The sequence below is a fragment of the Gigantopelta aegis genome, chromosome 3, assembly GCF_016097555.1.
Source record: "Gigantopelta aegis isolate Gae_Host chromosome 3, Gae_host_genome, whole genome shotgun sequence".
In the NCBI taxonomy this organism is placed as follows: domain Eukaryota; kingdom Metazoa; phylum Mollusca; class Gastropoda; order Neomphalida; family Peltospiridae; genus Gigantopelta; species Gigantopelta aegis.
The window spans coordinates 96,736,356-96,758,042 of NC_054701.1; the positions used below are offsets into that span (position 1 = coordinate 96,736,356).

Genomic DNA, 21,687 nt, shown 5'->3' on the forward strand with positions numbered 1-21,687 from the left:
GCTGGCTTACTGGGATGGATATTATTTAATATTACAGAATATTGCAATGTAGGTTTGCTTGAGCATCTGCAAAACCAGGTATGTTTGTTTCTTCAGTTCTAAGACTAATTCCTGATGTGACGCGTTAAGTATTACGTAACCACCGGCTGCGCCCGTTATGTATAATAGCCGTCACATTTAACCGTTTTATTAATTTAATATAATAATATACTTGTTGATATTAAGCAATAATGTGCATTATATATCGCTGAATATGCATACCAGTCCAAATGCCTTGCCCGAGCATTCCGTTAAGAGGCTGAAATTATATCTCCCTATCGCTTGTTTAAAATTGTATTATAATGGATATTTGGTCCCAATCATAGATTATTGTTGCATATTATGGTGGTAATAGAAACATTCAAAATTTAAAAATAGAATATACGGACTTCAAAAATGGCCGCACTTTAAATCTTTAAGAAAAGAAATAATAACCTTTAAAATGTTTCATTTTGTCATCAACTAACTGCCAAATACATATTATGACGTTGTAAGAGTAGAAGGGGCAATTAATAATTATTTAAACGTTTTGTCTAACGAAGAGTATTAAGAAGTGGACAAAACGTCTTAATAAAATACATATATTGTGTCTTTCTTTTCATTTCAACATTGGTACCCAAACAGCAAATGAAAAAACCAGAGGCAAGATACATAGGCCTACCCCTCGGTTCACATTAAAAAAATATGTGCGGAACAAAAATACACTCAATTCATCATTTTCTCATTTTATCACGATATTTATTAAGGAATTTATATATTGATATATTACATCAACAGGCATTTTAAACCAGTGCTCGATTACCGGATGATAAATATAAGCTATATTTTATTTTTCAAATTCTGAAATTATATATCTGTATATTAAACAAGTAAAAAACACCAATCAAACGAACTAATGCGTATGTGACAAAGTACTTGATAATATTTCTATAAAATTATGACAGTCGCCTTATTTCCAGTTCAAATGGAAGGGGTTTCACTGTTAAGTATCTGCTAAGAGTTCTGTCCCCAACACTGTGAAGTTAAAGTTTGTTTTTGTTTAACGACACCACTAGAGCACATTGATTTATTAATCTTCGGCTATTGGATGTCAAACATTTGGTAGTTTTGACATATAGTCTTAGAGAGGAAGCCTGCTACAGTTTTTCCATTAGTAACAAGGGATGCTTTAAATGCACCATCCCACAGACAGGATAGCACATACCACGGCCTTTGATATACCAGTCGTGGTGCACTGGCTGTGTAGTGAAGAATTACCTATACGAGACGGCCAAAATCGTGGCATTAACGAATATGCATTAGTTCGGCAATAGTTCGGTAATAGTTTGGTAAGTTGGTAACTTTTACTTCTCTTATTAATAATTTCAGAATATGAAGGGAAGAAAGTTTATTTTTATCTTGTGATAATCGAACAAGTGTTTTTAAACTAATGTTAGTCAACAGTGTTGTCAGCTATTGCGTATCATTATTACTGCTAACTATTCCATACCAACAGTATTGTCAACTATTGCGTATCATTATTATTGCTAACTATTCCATACCAACAGTATTGTCAACTATTGCGTATCACTATTATTGCATAGCCTTTTGCTGGAATGTAAACGTCGGACTGGAACAACGGATTCCAGTGTCTTGATACTACAAACGATCCACCATGTTGTTTTCTAGGCAGACTTGTCAAATGAAACATTGACGTGCAGGGCGAGTAGGAAATCCGCCATTACGTCCTGCCACGTGCACAAGATGATCCAGCCCGGCGCGTACTCGAGCGTGATGAGCCCCATCACGTTGTAGTCGTAGTGGCTGTAGTCCCACGAGCAGGCGTCGAACTGACGCAAGACGAAGCCCGTGCAGAATTCCCACGTGTACAGAATACACAGGTACAACAGCACGCGCAGCACGCGCGGCACGCTCTTCTTCAACTTACGCTTATACAGCTGCTCCACCGCAAAACATACTGAGCCGAAAATAAAAAAGGAGAAAATGGAAGAATGTCCTCGCAGCTCACGATTGCCGTGAAAGACCAGGTCAAACAAGGCTGTGAAGACTATTTCGTCCAGCAATCCATGCATCCCATAAAAGCAGAATCTGACCCAAGCGGGTATTGGAGAAAATGCGTGCTGCATAGTCTGTAAGAAGAAAAGAAAAACAACAGATGAAGTTGTGTAAACGTGTTTTACCTCACATCTCGTCACGTCTACATACTGTCCGCACTTTGCTGCCATGGTAAAACACATATTCCACGGCCCAAATTTATAAAAGCTATCTAACTTAGTAGGTTACTAGATGCTAGCAATATTCTAAATGTCTAATCCACAGCTACGTAGAAAGTAAGTAAAATGTAATTAATAAACGTTTGTTAAGGATGTTACTGGGTGTATACTACCAAATCAAATCCCATAGACGACAATAGTAACATATGTGGCTAAAACTCCTACCTGCAACGTATCAATCGACATAAACGCCACGGATATAAATACTACCACCCCTCACCCTTAAAGTGAATCACAAAAAAGTGGGTGTCAAGCTGCTCATTTCTGAGATAACGGGTAGCGTCTATGACTACCCTAGTTCCGCACACAATTTGAGTACTTTTTTTTACAGGTACCCCATACATGTTCCAAGCACAAGGCTATTTGACACAGTGGTACTAGATGAAATAAAATTGCATACATTTTTAGCCCAGATGAAAGTAATTTTTTTTACAACCAACACACTCACATTTATAGCCAATCACAGGACTTATGGTGTTCACTTCTCTATCAAAAGTTGGGTGCACCTCGAGCTTTGACCCAGCCGGAAGTTATTTGGTTTAGTACTACCTACTTCACGGTTGACAACTAGGCATATTAGCACGCATCCAATCGATAAACACAAGCATCTTTCCAAAACGCTCATATTTGACCTCAGTTCTTTTAAGGTGATTTTCATAAACTTTCGGAACAAACAAGAAGTGAATTTAATTGGTCTACCGATTTGAAAGAGGTTGGCGGTCTGATTGGAGATGGTGGGGGGGGGGGGGGGGGGGGGGGCAGAGAATGCACCGAAATTAAAATGCCTAGAAAATCTACTAGAAATCAACACATTTATTGATTTTAGTTTGCGGGTAAAGTAGTATCTCCATTGATTGTTCTTTTGTGAAGATTACTGTCATAAATATAAGTAGTACGTGGGCCTGTTGAGCCCCATGTATACAAATGAAGTCACGTGACCTGGGCATGGCCTCTTCTGATTGGCTGACCTCTGAGCGTGGGGGGCGTGACCAAATGACGTCACGGGTAATTTAGACGTATAGTCTCAGAGAGATAACCAGCATAATAGCAAGGGATCTTTTATATGCACCATCCCATAGACATGATAGCACATACCACGGCCTTTGATATACCAGTCTTGGTGCACTGAGTGGAACAAGAAATAGCCCAATGAGCCCAATGGGCCCACTGACGGGGATCGATCCTAGACCGACAGCGTATCAAGCGATCACTTTACCACCCCAACCCTTCTTCAACAGGCCTAGAGATCCTGAGCTTGGCACCGAAAGAACCGCAATTAGAGGAAGGTAACCCAGAACAGTCTACATCTAACAGGCCTAGAGATCCTGAGCTTGGCCCAGAAAGAACCGCAATTAGAGGAAGGTGACCCAGAACAGTCTACATCTAACAGGCCTAGAGATCCTGAGCTTGGCCCAAAAAGACCGCAATTAGAGGAAGGTGACCCAGAACAGTCTACATCTAACAGGGTGGATGGAGAACAGCTAATACCTAGAGATCCTGAGCTTGGCCCAGAAAGACCGCAATTAGAGGAAGGTGACCCAGAACAGTCTACATCTAACAGGGTGGGTGGAGAACAGCTAATACCTAGAGATCACGAGCTTGGCCCAGAAAGACCACAATTAGAGGAAGGTGACCCAGAACAGTCTACATCTAACAGGGTGGGTGGAGAACAGCTAATACCTAGAGATCACGAGCTTGGCCCAGAAAGACCGCAATTAGAGGAAGGTGACCCAGAACAGTCTACATCTAACAGGATGGATGGAGAACAGCTAATACCTAGAGATCCTGAGCTTGGCCCAGAAAGACCGCAATTAGAAGAAGGTGACCGAGAACAGTCTACATCTAACAGGGTTAGAGATCACGAGCTTGGCCCAGAAAGACCGCAATTAGAGGAAGGTGACCCAGAACAGTCTACATCTAACAGGGTGGATGGAGAACAGCTAATACCTAGAGATCACGAGCTTGGCCCAGAAAGACCGCAATTAGAGGAAGGTGACCCAGAACAGTCTACATCTAACAGGGTTAGAGATCACGAGCTTGGCCCAGAAAGACCGCAATTAGAGGAAGGTGACCCAGAATAGTCTACATCTAACAGGGTTAGAGATCACGAGCTTGGCCCAGAAAGACCGCAATTAGAGGAAGGTGACCCAGAACAGTCTACATCTAACAGGGTGGATGGAGAACAGCTGATACCTAGAGATCACGAGCTTGGCCCAGAAAGACCGCAATTAGAGGAAGGTGACCCAGAACAGTCTACATCTAACAGGATGGATGGAGAACAGCTAATACCTAGAGATCCTGAGCTTGGCCCAGAAAGACCGCAATTAGAGGAAGGTGACCCAGAACAGTCTACATCTAACAAGCTTAGAGATCACGAGCTTGACCCAGAAAGACCGCAATTAGAGGAAGGTGACCCAGAACAGTCTACATCTAACAGGGTGGATGGAGAACAGCTAATACCTAGAGATCACGAGCTTGGCCCAGAAAGACCGCAATTAGAGGAAGGTGACCCAGAACAGTCTACATCTAACAGGATGGATGGAGAACAGCTAATACCTAGAGATCCTGAGCTTGGCCCAGAAAGACCGCAATTAGAGGAAGGTGACCCAGAACAGTCTACATCTAACAGGATGGATGGAGAACAGCTAATACCTAGAGATCCTGAGCTTGGCCCAGAAAGACCGCAATTAGAGGAAGGTGACCCAGAACAGTCTACATCTAACAGGGTGGATGGAGAACAGCTAATACCTAGAGATCCTGAGCTTGGCCCAGAAAGACCGCAATTAGAGGAAGGTGACCCAGAACAGTCTACATCTAACAGGATGGATGGAGAACAGCTAATACCTAGAGATCATGAGCTTGGCCCAGAAAGACCGCAATTAGAGGAAGGTGACCCAGAACAATCTACATCTAACAGGAGGGATGGAGAACAGCTAATGCCTGTCTGGTAGGATTCACACAAAGATATGCCTCTGCCCGGGGATGTAAAGCGGCGTATCCGGAATATTTTTATTATTTAAGCATATAGAACAGAAAATCCAATTACGTTTGGTGCCGTTCTCCGCATTGGTTTCACTACGCTGGCTTATCCAGGTCAAAAACAAAGCCAGTACGGAGTATTTCGAAAGTGAGACACTTTTGACGGGCTCCTACCGATCTCGATTTTCATTGGCTTATCACAAGTGTGGAATTCCCCAACAAGAGATCACGTGACATTTCGCAATTTTTGAACAAATTTAACTGTCTTGATTGTGGGGTTATCTCATATCTCCAAAACATATTTATATACATAGAGGTATGGTACAACGCCTTTCCAGGGGCCGGTGGGTGGGGGATTTGCCTTGAAATTTTGACAGTGGCCAGCTGTTGGCATACGCGTTACATGTGTAACCCTCACTCGGTTGAAGTAATGTTAACAACACTTTGGCGTAGGTTCAGCCATTTTTATTCAAGAGAATAAAAAATACCATAAAGAAAAACCTAAAATACATAAAAACAAAGCATCCTTAACATTTAGTTTGTAAAACATATGGATGCGAAACAATATATAAAAAGTACAATTTACGCGTCGTCGCGTGCACACATAAAAAACCCAATACAATTTCCTCACGTGCTTTCGTGTGCTCGACTTGGGGGTCCTTCATTTCGTTGTTTTTGTCAGCGAAATGAAGTTTTCTACTGGGATGTATGCGGCCATTGGAACTGATTGAACACTGGAACGCTTCTCGTTTCGACAGTCTGCACCACCAGGTTGGATTCTTTTCAGCGAGATTCCTCGCCTCCACGTCATTTCTCCGTCTGACTATGTTGACTTGTTTTTTCGTGACTCGTATGACGGCCATTCTGCAGAACGCCACGGTTGTTCGCGTTTAGTCTCTACATATCCGAGCCTGTCCTAGCAGCACTGGAAGATTGACCGCCCCACTCTAAGAAGAAATAGGAAGCGGGGTCGGCCCCTACTACCCCTTTTCTAGACTTTACATTGCTTTATAGTGATACCATCTCGTATCCTTCGGAGTCGGGCCCGTCCGCACCACTATACCAACCCATGACGACTGGACTATACCCTAGTCTGATACTCTAGTCGTTCAGATGGATCCGGCTTCTCAAGATCTGTATTTCAGCACAGCACTACACCTTCAACGTCTATCGACTGTCAATCTAGGGGTTTTCTTGACGGGATGCAACCCATCTCGTCCCTTTAAGCTGTGCACCCAAACGGCCTTAACGAGGCCACTCGCGTGGACATATCGATCGGACTTTAAACGTTTAGATCTGCGTTCAAAATTTTATGTCAAAATTACTTCTTTTTTGTAATATTATTAAATAGTCCGATCCTCTCTTCTTTCTCTTATTTAATTTTGGACTGTCCTTCTAAAATGCTCCAAATTATATCAATATTCGGCCGAGCAGTCAATTCTTTTTTTATTTTTGGCTTGTAACCTTTTTCTTTTTTTTCTTTAATCTATTAACTTCTTACTAATTGCTATTTTCAAAATTCTGCCCATTTTCCCCCCCCTCCCCCCCCCCCCCCCTCCATCCCCAGTCAGGTCACCGATCTTATCGGAGGTCTGACTCGGGATGGGCGTGTTCGAAACCCTAGTGGTATATGGGCACGTTAAACTAGTTATCATCATCATCACCAGAACATCTTGTTCAGCTCGCACCAAACACAGCACTCGAATATATAGATATAAACGAATAAAGTACATATATATATAAACAATTAACGACTTTGCAGTCTGTTAAGATCTACAGTTTAGTTTTCACTTCATGTAGCTCTACATTTGCATCTCGATGTCCCAAGAAAAAGATGGAAGTGCCCAAGGTGTGGTTATTTTTGGCGGGGAAAAAGATCGGATTTTTACCAGCATGCATTGCTACCTGTCATGTGTCAGAGTGTTCAGTCAAGCGTAACTGTCACTAACTTCACGTGCCCTGATCTCACATCCAACTGCATAAAACACAACACAGCTAACCAACTGATAGACAACTGATAAAATAATTATGCAACCTGTCGTGACACTATTAAAAAGTGTAACTGAAATAAATGTAGGATATATAAATATTAACAATAGGTATTAATATAATATTCATATGCGGTAGTTATCATTAATTGCAAAACTACCCCTGGTTACACATGTAAGGGGGTGTTACTAGTTACGTAACGCTCTATGAGTAGAGGAAGAGGATACTGTGTTCGATTTACGTAATATTTTTCAAGACTATATGTTATTTTTATTCATTACTTAGACCTAAAAAGGTGGTTTTTGGAAATGCGCGGTCAGTCTAGAATCGATCTCCATCGGCGGTAGCCAAATAAAATATGCTACACACTCATTACTATAAGGATATTTGCCACATTCAATGAAAATTGTAGGCCCATTGATCAAATATTGTTAAAATAGCAACATATTCATTCATGGCGATTCACCCAGTCTTGACAGAGTTATGGCCCTTGAACTTAGTAGATACAAATATTTTGTTTCCGGACATATTTTTTGGAATGCCTCAGAATATGCTGAAATTGTGTGTATTGATTTATCATATACTGTTCAGGAACAAATTTGCATTGCATGGCAATATACCCATTTATGGCCCTTGAACTTAGCAGATACGACAAATTGTTCGGCCTGGCAGGGGACATGTATTGCCTTTAGCAGTACTCTCAGAATGCTTAGGTTATTCAAGTATTTCAAACTACATGTATTAGCATATATAAACATTGCAATTAGTTTAATTAGAGATGGAATTTTGGTAAAATTTGCATGATGACTAAGGTCTCACTACACAGACCACTTCCGGGTGAGATTTCATTGATGACGGTCCACTATAGTTCCTAATTGTGACACATGTTATGGTGCACATATTCACTTCTAGGAAATGGTGAAGAATTAAAACAATATGTATGTTTAATGGTAAGCCTTCTGGCTGTATTTTGCCCATGTTATTTTGTAATATTGTGCATCGACCTTTTGGGACATGGGTATATAGCGTAAGTGACAGCCGGAGTGAATCGGTTAATGAACCACCTGTTCGGACCGGTACTACAACCAGACGCGGTCATATAGCAAAAAACTGAGGCGAAAATGTTCTCAATTTTGGAGTGAAAATAAACGCTTATATGATGTATGTTCGCAACGGTGTATGTTGTTAGTGCCAACGAGAACCCATTCTATTGGCAATCTTCACTTGAAGTTGGGCAGTTTAACATGGGTTTCAATGGCAGATGACATCTGTGTAGTGAGACCATATATTGTGGCGGCCATATTGGATCTATGCAAATTAGGCATTGTTCTACAACTGTGATTTAGGACTTTTTCATATTTCTTTGTAGGCCTTTACATATTTGTTCGTAGGCCTTTCTGAGATGAATGGCGAAGAAATAATTTATGTTGCAATTTGTTATAGGTTATTTCATAAACAGACAGGACCATTAAGTGATTCAGGACCGTAGCTAGGATTTTTTGTTGGGGGGGGGGGGGGAGGCAGTTGAGTAGTTAATAGTCTAAAACTCCTTAAACAGTTAAGAAGAGAATTTTCTTTAAGTTTCTATAATGCTTTCCGGATTTTTTTCTGGAGGGGCAACTGCCCCCCTGCTAGCTACGACCCTGTGATTGTTTACAAACAAGGATCCAAGAGCAGGGTGTTCGAGCCCCCTATCTCCCCCCCCCCCCCCACCCCCCGAAATTCGAAGTGTCCGGAAAATCCAATGTTCAGCAGATAAACACAATTATTGGTCTTACCGAGGAACAGGTTTACAATGGCCAGCTTCACATTTCTGTGGAAGATTTAGCCTAACCTAGTGCAGGACGCACATTAAGTCAAGTTTTGAATACCATGTACATTTAGAGTAATGTAACAATTTTCGGACATAGAAAGAACTACACTTTCTATGTCCGTTCGGACTAAGCCTAACAATATATATTTTAATACAAGTTAGTGTTCTTATGCATACTGTATAGGTGCCATTTTTAAGAGGTGTATTTGCCACTGCCAGTTATGACAATATTTTAAAATGGCAAAATAACCACCACCACCACAATCTCCACCCCCTTCCCCATCGCCAGCTTCACGGCCATGTTGTGACAACTGCTCGATTTCACGCTGGATCCGCCACTGCTTTCAAATGCACTCCGCGGCCCCCGAATAATTGATGACCTTTCCGTAAATAGCGTTTTCACAAAGCGAGGCTCACAGTTCAGGCTCACAGCTCCAACACCAGTAGAAATTCCAGGTTCCAGCTATATATCGTTAACAACGATTCATTATTTTATACTTACGATTCTCCTCCAGGTAGCTACTCGATCGTTCACTAGTGTGTTGTCCGCCGACACTATCGTTATTGTTTTCACATAAAACACGGGTCGAGTATCCGTACTCTGACCGTGTAGCGGTCGAGTATTCGTGCTTTCTCTGTAACGATCGGTTGCCATGCATGTAGTCGACGACAGACAGATCAATATAGCCGTCTTTACATCGCGCTGTGGGCGAGAAACGATGAGATAATATACTTTAAATTTAGTCAACGCAGAATTAACACTTCAGATGCTCAGACGACGAGTCCCTTTTAACGATTACACATTGTAAGGGGCAAAACCTCAAGTTCGGTTCAATATTATACAGTTATTCGGGCAAAATGAGCTAACATGAGACCTTTTTACTGTATATTTCCATCATTATACTCTCAAAAAATAAAATTAATGATTTAAAGGCGCTCAATCACAGATTTAGTGGGCCTTATTTCTCTAAATATGGATTATAAATGACAATTACATTAATTTGGAATACCAAACCTCTCTATTGTATCACCCAAAACATTTTAATTGAACCATGATTGAGGGAATCCCATGTCAACCTGTGAGCATCTTCATTTAAAAACATTGGAACTCTTATTAGGAGTCTGAAATGTACGACAAAACCCAATCTAATTAAAATTAGCTCCACTATTACATGTGGATCTAAAGACAGCCAGTTGGAGCTCATGTCCACCAATCAAAACCTTACTTGCAGAATCCTGCCAGTGATTTAAAAATAAATTGAAAACATTCCGAATTATCCTGAGGGTATACGACATGTTTCGTGTGAATTACGAATGCCTTAAAACATGTTTTATTTTATAAAATAAATACTTTGTAATGTAAAACTGAAGACTGATTTAGTTTTTTTAAATTTTATAAATAAATAAATAATTTTTAATGTAAAATTGAAGACTGATAACCCACCCCGTACGTATTGGTATGGTTCGCTGTACTGCAGCCACTAAAATAGACTCGCCCAATATTTTTAGAATTTCTATGCTCCCAAATAACGTTATAAAAGGCGAAGTGTGATTGGTCAATATTTAAATTATTATTTACAGACGAAACGTTACCTGGACATTGGGGACTACGCAGTGTTGTTAGTTTTAAATCACTGGCAGGATTCTGCAAGTAAGGTTTTGATTGGTGGACATGAGCTCCAATTGGCTGTCTTTAGATCCACATGTAATAGTGGAGCTAATTTTAATTAGATTGGACAAAACCGAGTAGTGATAAGGCTATATATTACGACAGCCGTGTAAAGTACCTTTGAATTGTATAATTATACAGTGTACGGCCGCCATAGAGACTTAAATATATGACTTTTGTGTTCAGTGATAACTAGGCTACTAATATTGATGTCGGTCTGATTATGGACTGACATATACTGTTTTATGATGTCTGTCTGATTATGGACCGACATACTGTTTTATGATGTCTGATTATGGACTGGCATATACTGTTTTATGATGTCTGATTATGGACCGACATACTGTTTTATGATGTCTGATTATGGACTGGCATATACTGTTTTATGATGTCTGATTATGGACTGGCATATACTGTTTTATGATGTCTGTCTGATTATGGACCGACATACTGTTTTATGATGTCTGTCTGATTATGGACCGACATACTGTTTTATGATGTCTGTCTGATTATGGACTGGCATATACTGTTTTATGATGTCTGATTATGGACTGGCATATACTGTTTTATGATGTCTGATTATGGACTGGCATATACTGTTTTATGATGTCTGATTATGGACTGGCATATACTGTTTTATGATGTCTGATTATGGACTGGCATATACTGTTTTATGCTTGTTTACGGACATCGCCGCTTGTGGTCTGGTAATATGTTTGCAGTGTATCTTATATCTGCTTCTGTGGTGATGTCAAATTGACACTGGGATAATTAAGCCGATATCATATTGCCATAAGTTACTAAAAGATATATTGAAGCTCAGTGGCGGGTCCAGAAAATCCATTTGGGGGGGGGGGGGGAGAATGACATGAAGCGGAATGCAAATGGAACTTTGGAGGAGGTTTGGAGGGGATAGTAAACAAATGAAAATTAATATATCAGAAAATTATAACTGTCGCAAAATTTAGGGGTGGGGCCTCCTAGATCCGCCTCTGAAGCTGCATCTATGGTGACATTGGATTGACTTTGGGCCGACTGTGACCCGACATCAGATTACCATAACTTCCATATTTTTACATCCACTTTTGTTGATGAAAAGAAAGAAATGTTTTATTTAACGACGCACTCAACACATTTTATTTACGGTTATATGACGTCAGACATATGGTTAAGGACCACACAGATTTTGAGAGGAAACCCGCTGTCGCCACTACATGGGCTACTCTTCCGATTAGCAGCAAGGGATCTTTTATTTGTGCTTCCCACAGGCAGGATAGCACAAACCATGGCCTTTGTTGAACCAGTTATGGATCACTGGTCGGTGCAAGTGGTTTACACCTACCCATTGAGCCTTGCGGAGCACTCAGTCAGGGTTTGGAGTCGGTATCTGGATTAAAAATCCCATGCCTCGACTGGGATCCGAACCCAGTACCTACCAGCATGTAGACCGATGGCCTACCACGACCTCACCGAGGCCGGTTTTTGTTGATGAAACCCTGAAAGAGTGAAACCCTGTAGCACCCATGCCACCCTAACAGCTTTAGGTATATTTATATACGATTCATATTTGCTCATGATGGGCTGACATTGACCCGATATTGGTTGATGTCTCCCAACAACGGGCCGCTTTCATATGGATGAGCAAAAAGGATTATGGACCGAAATTTGCAACCAATATTGTTCATGACTACCAAGAAAGAAATGTTTTATTTAACGACGCACTCAACACATTTTATTTACGGTTATATGGCGTCAGACATATGGTTAAGGACCACACAGATTTTGAGAGGAAACCCGCTGTCGCCACTACATGGGCTACTCTTCCGATTAGCAGCAAGGGATCTTTTATTTGTGCTTCCCACAGGCAGGATAGCACAAACCATGGTCTTTGTTGAACCAGTTATGGATCACTGGTCGGTGCAAGTGGTTTACACCTACCCATTGAGCCTTGCGGAGCACTCACTCAGGGTTTGGAGTCAGTATCTGGATTAAAAATTCCATGCCTCGACTGGGATCCGAACCCAGTACCTACCAGCCTTTAGACCGATGGCCTACCACGACGCCACCGAGGCCGATCTCATGACTACCATGTTGGCAACCAACAGCGGGCCGATATTGCAACCGACAGAATGTCCACGGTTAAGCCGATGGTGGGCCGCCTATGGGCCATCTATTTAATATCGTTTTCCAACAAAGGTCCACTTTTGTATAGACGAGTGAAAGGAACTATGGGCGGATGTTGGCAACCGACAGCATGTGAACGATTGAGTCGATGGTGGGCCATCCATGGGCCGACGTCGGTTTAATGTCGATTACTAACAGCGGGTCGCTTCCGTACGGACTTAACCAGACCCTCCATATATGAATCGTATTTCAATTTTTCATTCTCAGAGGAACACAAAAGCTTTAAGAGACTGCGGGTTTTTTGGGTCTATTTTTCCTACTTTTTCTTCAAAATGACGCAAATTGTTATTATAAAAGTCAACAGTTATGGGAATTTTGTTTTTGCAGCAAGTTATCTCTCTCAATTTGCGGCACTATATAATCTCAGCATATTAAATTTACACCCTGAAAGTCAATGTTAGCTGAAATAAAATTTCTGGCACCGACATTTTACTTTTGTCATGTCTTAAAGGAGGGGACAATTAAGGCATTTGGCCTTGTATGCATATTAAACGATATATAATGCACATTATGTATAGGATAATGTACGAAAACTCACGATTAGTTGCGCCGGTGAATCTCGTTTGAGGCCGTTAGGCCGAAAACGAGATTCACGAGCGCAACTAATCGTGAGTTTGAGGACATTATGCTACTTAAAACAAAGTACCCTCACAAAATTCTCCAACCAACTAATGTGCATCCAAAAATTACATAACCCACAGGTAACTGAAACTGACGAGACACGTGACTGAATACCGCATGTTGTCCGTGCATAACTATTTGAGGTTTGACCACGTGACGTTCAAGCACGTGCAAAACTATTTGAGGCGTTCATTACCAAACACGTTGAAAACGCACGCTGGGAATTACCGTATTAGAGCAATTCGATATGAATGAACAAACCGACGACGATTTATTTATAACACAGAACAGTTTTAACAATTTAAATGTGGAACTAGGTTTGAATTCCGAATTTGATTTTGTGCCTTTTTGTCCTTTAGAAGACAATTTTATAACTAATTTCGATTTAGACAGTTTAAACAGTGAGTTAGCAAGTAACGCGTGTGACCGTGAAAGCAATGACATTAACTTGTCAAACTTAAATCCAACTAATTCCGATGAGGAAGTTTTGCAGGCTACTAATGCCATAGAAAGCGAACTGAAAGATGAAACATTACGTTTCGGCACACCACTCTCAAAAAGTGAAATGAAAGGTTTACGTGACTCGGCCTTTTCTACAAATACTAAAAATAAAAGCACATGGGCCGTCAAACTGTTTAATAGTTGGATAAATGGAAGAAACAACCGCAATTTAAGAGATGTACCCATCATTAAAAAGGATCTTATTTCTTTGGCGGAAGATGAAAATGAATTCAATACGGTTTTGATGTGTTTTGTGACGGAAGTACGCAACATGAAAGGTGCGGAGTATCGCGGTAATACACTCTATGAAATTGTTTCATCGCTACAGTACTATCTGCGTAGAAATGACAAGCCAGTTAATTTTTTTGATGAAGCATGTTACGCAGGACTACGATCTGTACTCGACGCACGCATGAAAGAAATTGCAAGGAAAGGCATTGGTATCAGTAAACGTTAGGCTCAAATTATATCGGAAGAACAAGAAGATATGTTATGGAGGAAACAGTTTCTTGGCGAAGACACTCCACGACAACTTCTAGATACACTCGTGTACTTGATCGGACTGAATTTTGCGCTAAGGGCGGGAGATGAACATAGGTTTCTACGTGTTGGTTCAGCATCCCAGTTTGAGCTCTTGGTAGGTTCCAGTGGTGAAAAATCCTTGAAATACACAGAAGACATTTCGAAAACTAATCAAGGAAGCTTGAAACATCGGAAATTGGAGAGGAAAAGTGGTACCGTTAGTGAAAACCATGACTTCCCTGAGAGATGTCTTGTCAGGCTATTTGAAAAATACATTTCATTGAAGTAAGTAAATTTCTTGATTATATTTATCTCTTCTGTTGTCTTCACGTACAAATTCCCATAGTGGGAGGCCTATTAGTGCACAGGCCAATTAGGCCCAAACATAGGGCGGTAAGTTTTATGGACGACAATATTTTGGAAAACAAATTATTTTTGTATGCTGCACACAATTCCACTTTCCCCCACTAAGTAATATAATTACTTTTTATGCCAGATAACATTCACCTCCACCCCCTCCCATTCTCCTAATATTCAACCCCTTATTCTTAAAACTGATTAGCTTCTATTTAGAGGCGTGGCAGGGGCTCGAAATATCAAAATGCCTAGGAGCGCCAAATACTCTGAATAATTATGTGTCTGCCAGTGGTAAATTATACAACACTAATGGGGGGGGGGGGGGGGCAGAAAATTTAGAAATGAGCGCTTCTATGGCGATATAATTATTTTGTTGGAGTCTCATTATAATGGGTAAGGAAATGTTTACCGTATCCACTGATCTAAGACAGTATTAAATTCTATATTGCAGGCTTAAGAATGGAAAATGTGATTCATTTTATCTACGACCACTTACATTTTTAACATCAGACTGCTGTTATGCAGATGTTCCTGTTGGTATTCATCCATTATGTTCAACCACTGGACGACTCTGCAAGGCGGCGGGTTTCACTGGCTACTACACCAACCACTCCCTCCGGGCTACTACTGCAACGAGATTGTATGAGTCTGGTATCGATGAGCAACTGATAGCCGAGAGAACGGGACACAAGTCCGTGGCCATTCGGGCATACAAGGTACAATAGTTAATTAAATTACACGATTTAATAAAATTAATATCCTCTTACTGACCTTCATTGACGCAGGTTCTCAAATTATGAATCATTTGAAAATAACAACAATAATTAAACTAACTCATTTTGTCAAAAGGATCACCCTTTTGATCTTCCAGATAATTATAATTAAATGTATATAACATACAGGTACATGTATATATTAAATATGATTATATCCTGTCTCAAGAGACCATTTTGTGTTCATCTCCTGTGTTTATATAAACGTAAATAGATATGAACATGTTATAATGTCAGTGATGTAGCAAGTTTTGTTTTGTTTATTTGTCCTAATAGAGAACATCAGGAAAGATGGCGTCAACTGTTGACAACATCATTCAGAGAAAATCCTCAAGGATACTGGACACTAAGGGCAAGGCCTCGGCAACACCTCTGATTTCCCATGATGTCGAAGAGAAAGCTAAACAACGTGACCTTTGTCTAAAACTCGGCGACGGCACTACTTTTTCTATGAAATTCTAATGCTCAATTAAAGAAAAATACTTTGTGCACAATTGTCTTGTTATTATTGAACTATTTTACTGTCACGTGGTATTTAAGCCTGTAAACTATTTGAGGGTTGCTGTACATTATCCAACTATTTGAGGTTTGTGGTACTATTTGAGACCTCAAATAGTTACTAATGTTTACCTAACTTTGTTTTAATGCTTAATATCAACAAGTATAATTCAATTCAATTCTTTATTCCGTTTTTAGGCCATAGCCCATTTACAGACAATAAAAGGTGACATTTGAAGGACCCGTTGTTCAACAATTCATATAGCAAACTAAATATTATTTAACTGCAATTAGTTTGTATATAGATTTTAGGAAGAATAACAATATTTATATTTTCGAACAATTATTTTTGGTCTACCTTATCTCATATAGGTCTACAAATTAGCTTATATCCCACTATTATAGTTTTGATTCATATAATTTATTCTTATATTTATTATTTAACCGTTTTATTAATTAACTATACGATTATACTTGTCACCTGCACAAAGGTCCAGTTGTTCAACAATCATAAGCGGACTACACGTTGATAAAAGAGTGTATGTGGGCGAGGGTGGGGTATGGTAATAAAGGAAAATGTGACGGCCATTATATATAACGGGCGCAGCCATTTTGTACCATCCCAATGAATACGCCATATGGCGAGCTGGTGGTTACGTAATACCTAACGTGTCACGTCAGGAATTAGAAACAAGACATACCCGATTTTTGCGAATACATCGCATTGTTCTGTAATAATAGCCATCCCAGTAAGCCAGCAACAATTTAATTATATATTATTTTTCAATACAAAATAAACCACCATTGTCAAAGTGTTGAAATAGCTATTATGTTTGGTACATAAATTAATCCATGTACTGAAATAATAATCGGTGTTTTCTTGGTTTATTGATCTTTTCTTTCCGTGGCCTGTACCTGTGGTTCCTGAATGACAGGCGTATATTTAGACGGTCCCCAGACACCGTCTAGACACACTTGAAAGACGTGCCTCTTATTAAGATCACAGGGTATTGTGTGGTAACCGTACAGATACCCCTTCAGTCGTAATGGGCATTATCAGCCGCCCAGCTTTATTACCGTTAAGTAATTCTGTAAAACCATTGATTAAGTACTTTCCCCATCTAAAATCACAAACTGACCAATTACGTCGTCCCAAAGAAAATAAAAGTATCACTTTGGTATCGTGAGTGGTCGTTTTAGCTCGAACGTGCCCTACCAATAGGCCTAATATGAATTTTTTTTCTTTGGATTTTTTAAAAGAAAACAAATACCTCCCATTTCGTTCTATTGATGCAAATTGAAATATATTTAGTTAAATGACTTGATAGTATAATAAACTATGTTGTTTTACAAGTCAGGTTGTTGAAAGCGAAGCGCCTTGTAAATTAGAGCGTTTGTTTACACAGTGCATAGAGAAAATGGACGGAGCTGACGTCACTTCGCCCCAAGCTTTTCCACCGGTCGTCACAAAAATTAAACAAAATGGCTGCCCCCAGTTAGCTGGAATAATCGTGGATTTTTTTATTTTATTAACTCTAAAATTACGAGGGTTTTTTTATTTGTTAAAGTGTCAGTATGTGTTGGTGGTCCGGGTATGCATCTTTCCAACACAAGGCTCTCGTTTGAGTTGACCCTACCTTTAAGTAGTGTGCTCCTTCACTACTCCGATGAAGCCGTCTGCCGAGTACTGGAGTTGTAGCACCACTATATGGAGCCGAATACTGGAGTTGTAGCACCACTATATGACGCCGAGTGCTGGAGTTGTAGCACCACTATATGGCGCCGAGTGCTGGAGTTGTAGCACCACTATATGGCGCCGAGTGCTGGAGTTGTAGCACCACTATATGGCGCCGAGTGCTGGAGTTGTAGCACCACTATATGACGCCGAGTGCTGGAGTTGTAGCACCACTATATGACGCCGAGTGCTGGAGTTGTAGCACCACTATATGACGCCGAGTGCTGGAGTTGTAGCACCACTATATGGCGCCGAGTGCTGGAGTTGTAGCACCACTATATGGCGCCGAGTGCTGGAGTTGTAGCACCACTATATGACGCCGAGTGCTGGAGTTGTAGCACCACTATATGACGCCGAGTGCTGGAGTTGTAGCACCACTATATGACGCCGAGTGCTGGAGTTGTAGCACCACTATATGGCGCCGAGTGCTGGAGTTGTAGCACCACTATATGACGCCGAGTGCTGGAGTTGTAGCACCACTATATGGCGCCGAGTGCTGGAGTTGTAGCACCACTATATGGCGCCGAGTGCTGGAGTTGTAGCACCACTATATGGCGCCGAGTGCTGGAGTTGTAGCACCACTATATGGCGCCAAGTGCTGGAGTTGTAGCACCACTATATGGAGTTGTAGCACCACTATATGGAGTTGTAGCACCACTATATGGAGCCGAGTACTGGAGTTGTAGCACCACTATATGGAGTTGTAGCACCACTATATGGAGCAGAGTACTGAGTTGTAGCACCACTATATAGAGTCGAGTACTGGAGTTGTAGCACCACTATATGGAGCCGAGTACTGGAGTTGTAGCACCACTATATGGAGCCGAGTGCTGGAGTTGTAGCACCACTATATGGAGCCGAGTGCTGGAGTTGTAGCACCACTATATGGAGCCTGTACACGAGTTTTTGAGTTTATTTCACATTAGTTTTGAGGCGGGTCGTAGCCCAGTGGTAAAGCGCTCGCTTGATGCTAGGTCGGTCTGGGATCGATTCCTGTTGGTGGACCCATTGGGCTATTTCTCGCTCCAGCCAGTGCACCACGACTGGTATATCAAAGGCCGTGGTACGTGTTATCACGTGTGCATATAAAAGATCCCTTGCTGCTTATCGAAAGAGTAGCCCATGAAGTGGCGACAGGGGGTTTCCTCAATATATGTGTGGTCCTTTAACCATATCTGACGCCATATAATCGTAAAGAAAATGTGTTGTGTGCGTCGTTAATAAAAATTTCCTTTCCTTTCACATTTTTTAAATGCATTTTTGTCTCATATCACTGTTAAAACTTTGATAGCGTTTCTATGCCATTTGTGACGTCTTTTAAAACATTGCTGAATTTAAGCATCAAAATATTTACATCCCTCCTTATCAGTTGCTGTCAAATTTAATATTTATAATTGTCCACCTCATTTTACATTAAAAAGACCCAGACGAAATGTGGTGCTGTAAAACATTTGAACCCATACAGAGGCTCTATAGTCAATATTTATAGCACTGCATTCAGTCATGGCGTTTTGCAATGCTAATTTGCTGCCGTATAATAACACTGTTTCCAGCTATTTCCATTATTTTATGAATTTTACATCAATGTTCTCTTTTAGCTAGGTGCATCCAACATTAATGTACATAATTATAAATATGTATATTAATTAACGCAGTGTACAACGATTTTAAATAACTTTCTTATACACCCGTTGGTGAGATCATTCGTTAATTTGTTAACACATATTTACTTACATATACGTGTTAATTTCAAAACATACGACTGGCTGCTCCTATGTGATGACCAGGTCACCAATGCCATACATCCAATGAATAAACAGCACGATCGAAATCAAATCACTGCGATGTATAGTTAACCTGCCAATCATTTGTCTGACGCGTAACTTGGCTACAAGTACAAAGGCTGTGAATATCCTTCAATCGAAAAAGATTGTTAAAATTTGTTCCGTTAGATACCATTATTTTACAACTCGTTTGAAAACGTATCAAACTCATTAGCTCGTTAGATACATTTTATAACAACGGCCACTCATGAATTATTCTCGAAGATTTATATTATTTTGGATAGAGCAAAACGTACAAGTACAAACTGACCACCACCAGTATAGTACCCAGTAATGTTGCTACGTACTGTTGTCACATCAGGACTGACCGAGGGCTTGAATTAGACACTACCTTAACATTCTAAACAAAATGACAAACAGTAAAATAAAATATATATTTAATTTCTAAAATGTCTTCAGTTTACACACTAAATCAATGAATTGCGATTCTACTTTAGGAAACAAAATACAGTGATCAAATCAATTGACAAATTTGAATTAAATTAGTTTCAAAAGTCCGAACAGTTAACAGTTGTTAACTAAACAAAAGTCACATCCAACGTAGGTGGCTTGCGAATCTGTCCTGCATCAAAGGTAGGTTCACATTGTTAACGATAACAGGATCTTCCATCGTTACTTCAAAGTGCACTCAATTTGAAATATCACATTTCACCAATAACAGTCTATACAGACCAATCTTTCCATGCACACAACTATTCAATAGGCTCTCCAATGGCTAGCTCTATCGCTACCACAAAAATAACTACAATCTAGCGTCATTACAATAATGAAATGGTACCCCACAACCTAGCCAGAGTACTAAGAGAGCTAGACGGACATTTGGACATAAATACGCTGTAATGAGAGCGTATTTATGTCCAAATGTCCGTCTAGCTCTCTTACAGTCAGAGTACTCGGGCTACCCAAAACCGTAACACTAAATCGGTACATTCGTATTTCCAAACCACCAACTTAACTCTACTCCAAAACATTGTAATAATTATTCATTTATAATACTTCATATTCTAGCTTACAAAACAAAGACAAATATACAACATTTGAAATTAATAATGTACAATATATTCCCAAAGAATATACAACATACTATTAATACTTACATTTTCCTACTTTAAAATATTTCAAAATATACATGTTGCAGTTCTGACTACATGTGTTATATATATTAAAATGTATTTTAACCAAAATTTCATATATTTACAAAACCAGTATTCTCCCAGCTATCCACACCACGTTCAAACATCTCTGCACAATAACATATCAGCAACTAGCCCGAGTACTCTGACTGTAAGAGAGCTAGACGGACATTTGGACATAAACACGCTCTCATTACAGTCAGAGACCAACCTATGTCTTTTTTTGGCAATTCCTGACTACCAGACGGTAGGCAACGAATCCCGCTCTAATACCACAACAATCCTATGTTTGACGTCAAATACCTTTACATCAATCATTTTCGAGTTAAGTGATACAAAAAAATCCACATATTAATCACTAATACACTTACTACAGAAAGAAACCCGACAGCACCCACATTCAGCTACGCTTCGTGACGCCATATAACCGTGAATAAAATGAGTTGAGTGCGTCGTTAAATAAAGGATTTTCTTCCTTCGAACTAAGTCTTGTCTATACCGGTCTAGTTACAGCAGACAAAAGCAGTTTAATATAATTGACTATTGCTTCTGATATTACTGTGACATTTATAACTTTGAACTACCAGTGCAGGGCCGTACCCTGATCAAAATCCTGGGGAGGGGGGGGGGGGAACACTACTTTTTTTATAAACAAATGAAAAACTGTATAAATTAAACCCTGAGATGTGTATGCTATTTTCTGGAGTTAAAAAGAAAAGAGAAAAAAGGGAGATTCTCAGGGGGGCAAGTGCCCCCC

General features: G+C 40.1%; 2 protein-coding genes across 2 annotated transcripts; one reads left to right on the plus strand and one right to left on the minus strand.

The window, feature by feature from the left end:
- Positions 1-772: 772 nt before the first annotated feature.
- On the minus strand, positions 773-9,790 carry LOC121367158 (transmembrane protein 229A-like). Its single transcript, XM_041491296.1, has 2 exons — positions 9,596-9,790; positions 773-2,168 (listed from the first exon to the last, which is right to left on the minus strand). The coding sequence occupies exons 1-2, from the start codon at positions 9,746-9,748 to the stop codon at positions 1,704-1,706; spliced, it is 618 nt and encodes a 205-aa protein (XP_041347230.1). The 5' UTR covers positions 9,749-9,790; the 3' UTR covers positions 773-1,703.
- A 4,765-nt stretch (positions 9,791-14,555) lies between these two features.
- On the plus strand, positions 14,556-16,182 carry LOC121368967. Its single transcript, XM_041493738.1, has 3 exons — positions 14,556-14,875; positions 15,399-15,663; positions 15,997-16,182. The coding sequence occupies exons 1-3, from the start codon at positions 14,556-14,558 to the stop codon at positions 16,180-16,182; spliced, it is 771 nt and encodes a 256-aa protein (XP_041349672.1).
- The last annotated feature ends 5,505 nt before the right edge of the window (positions 16,183-21,687 follow it).

Excerpts from the sequence above, each read along its gene's own strand:
- LOC121367158 (XM_041491296.1), bottom strand. The coding sequence starts at position 9,748 with ATGGCAACCGATCGTTACAGAGAAAGCACGAATACTCGACCGCTACAC. Across the intron at positions 2,169-9,595 it reads TAGCTACCTGGAGGAGAATC|ACTATGCAGCACGCATTTTC; the intron begins GTAAGTATAAAA and ends TTCTTCTTACAG.
- LOC121368967 (XM_041493738.1), top strand. The coding sequence starts at position 14,556 with ATGTTATGGAGGAAACAGTTTCTTGGCGAAGACACTCCACGACAACTT. Across the intron at positions 14,876-15,398 it reads GAAAAATACATTTCATTGAA|GCTTAAGAATGGAAAATGTG; the intron begins GTAAGTAAATTT and ends TCTATATTGCAG. Across the intron at positions 15,664-15,996 it reads TGGCCATTCGGGCATACAAG|AGAACATCAGGAAAGATGGC; the intron begins GTACAATAGTTA and ends TTGTCCTAATAG.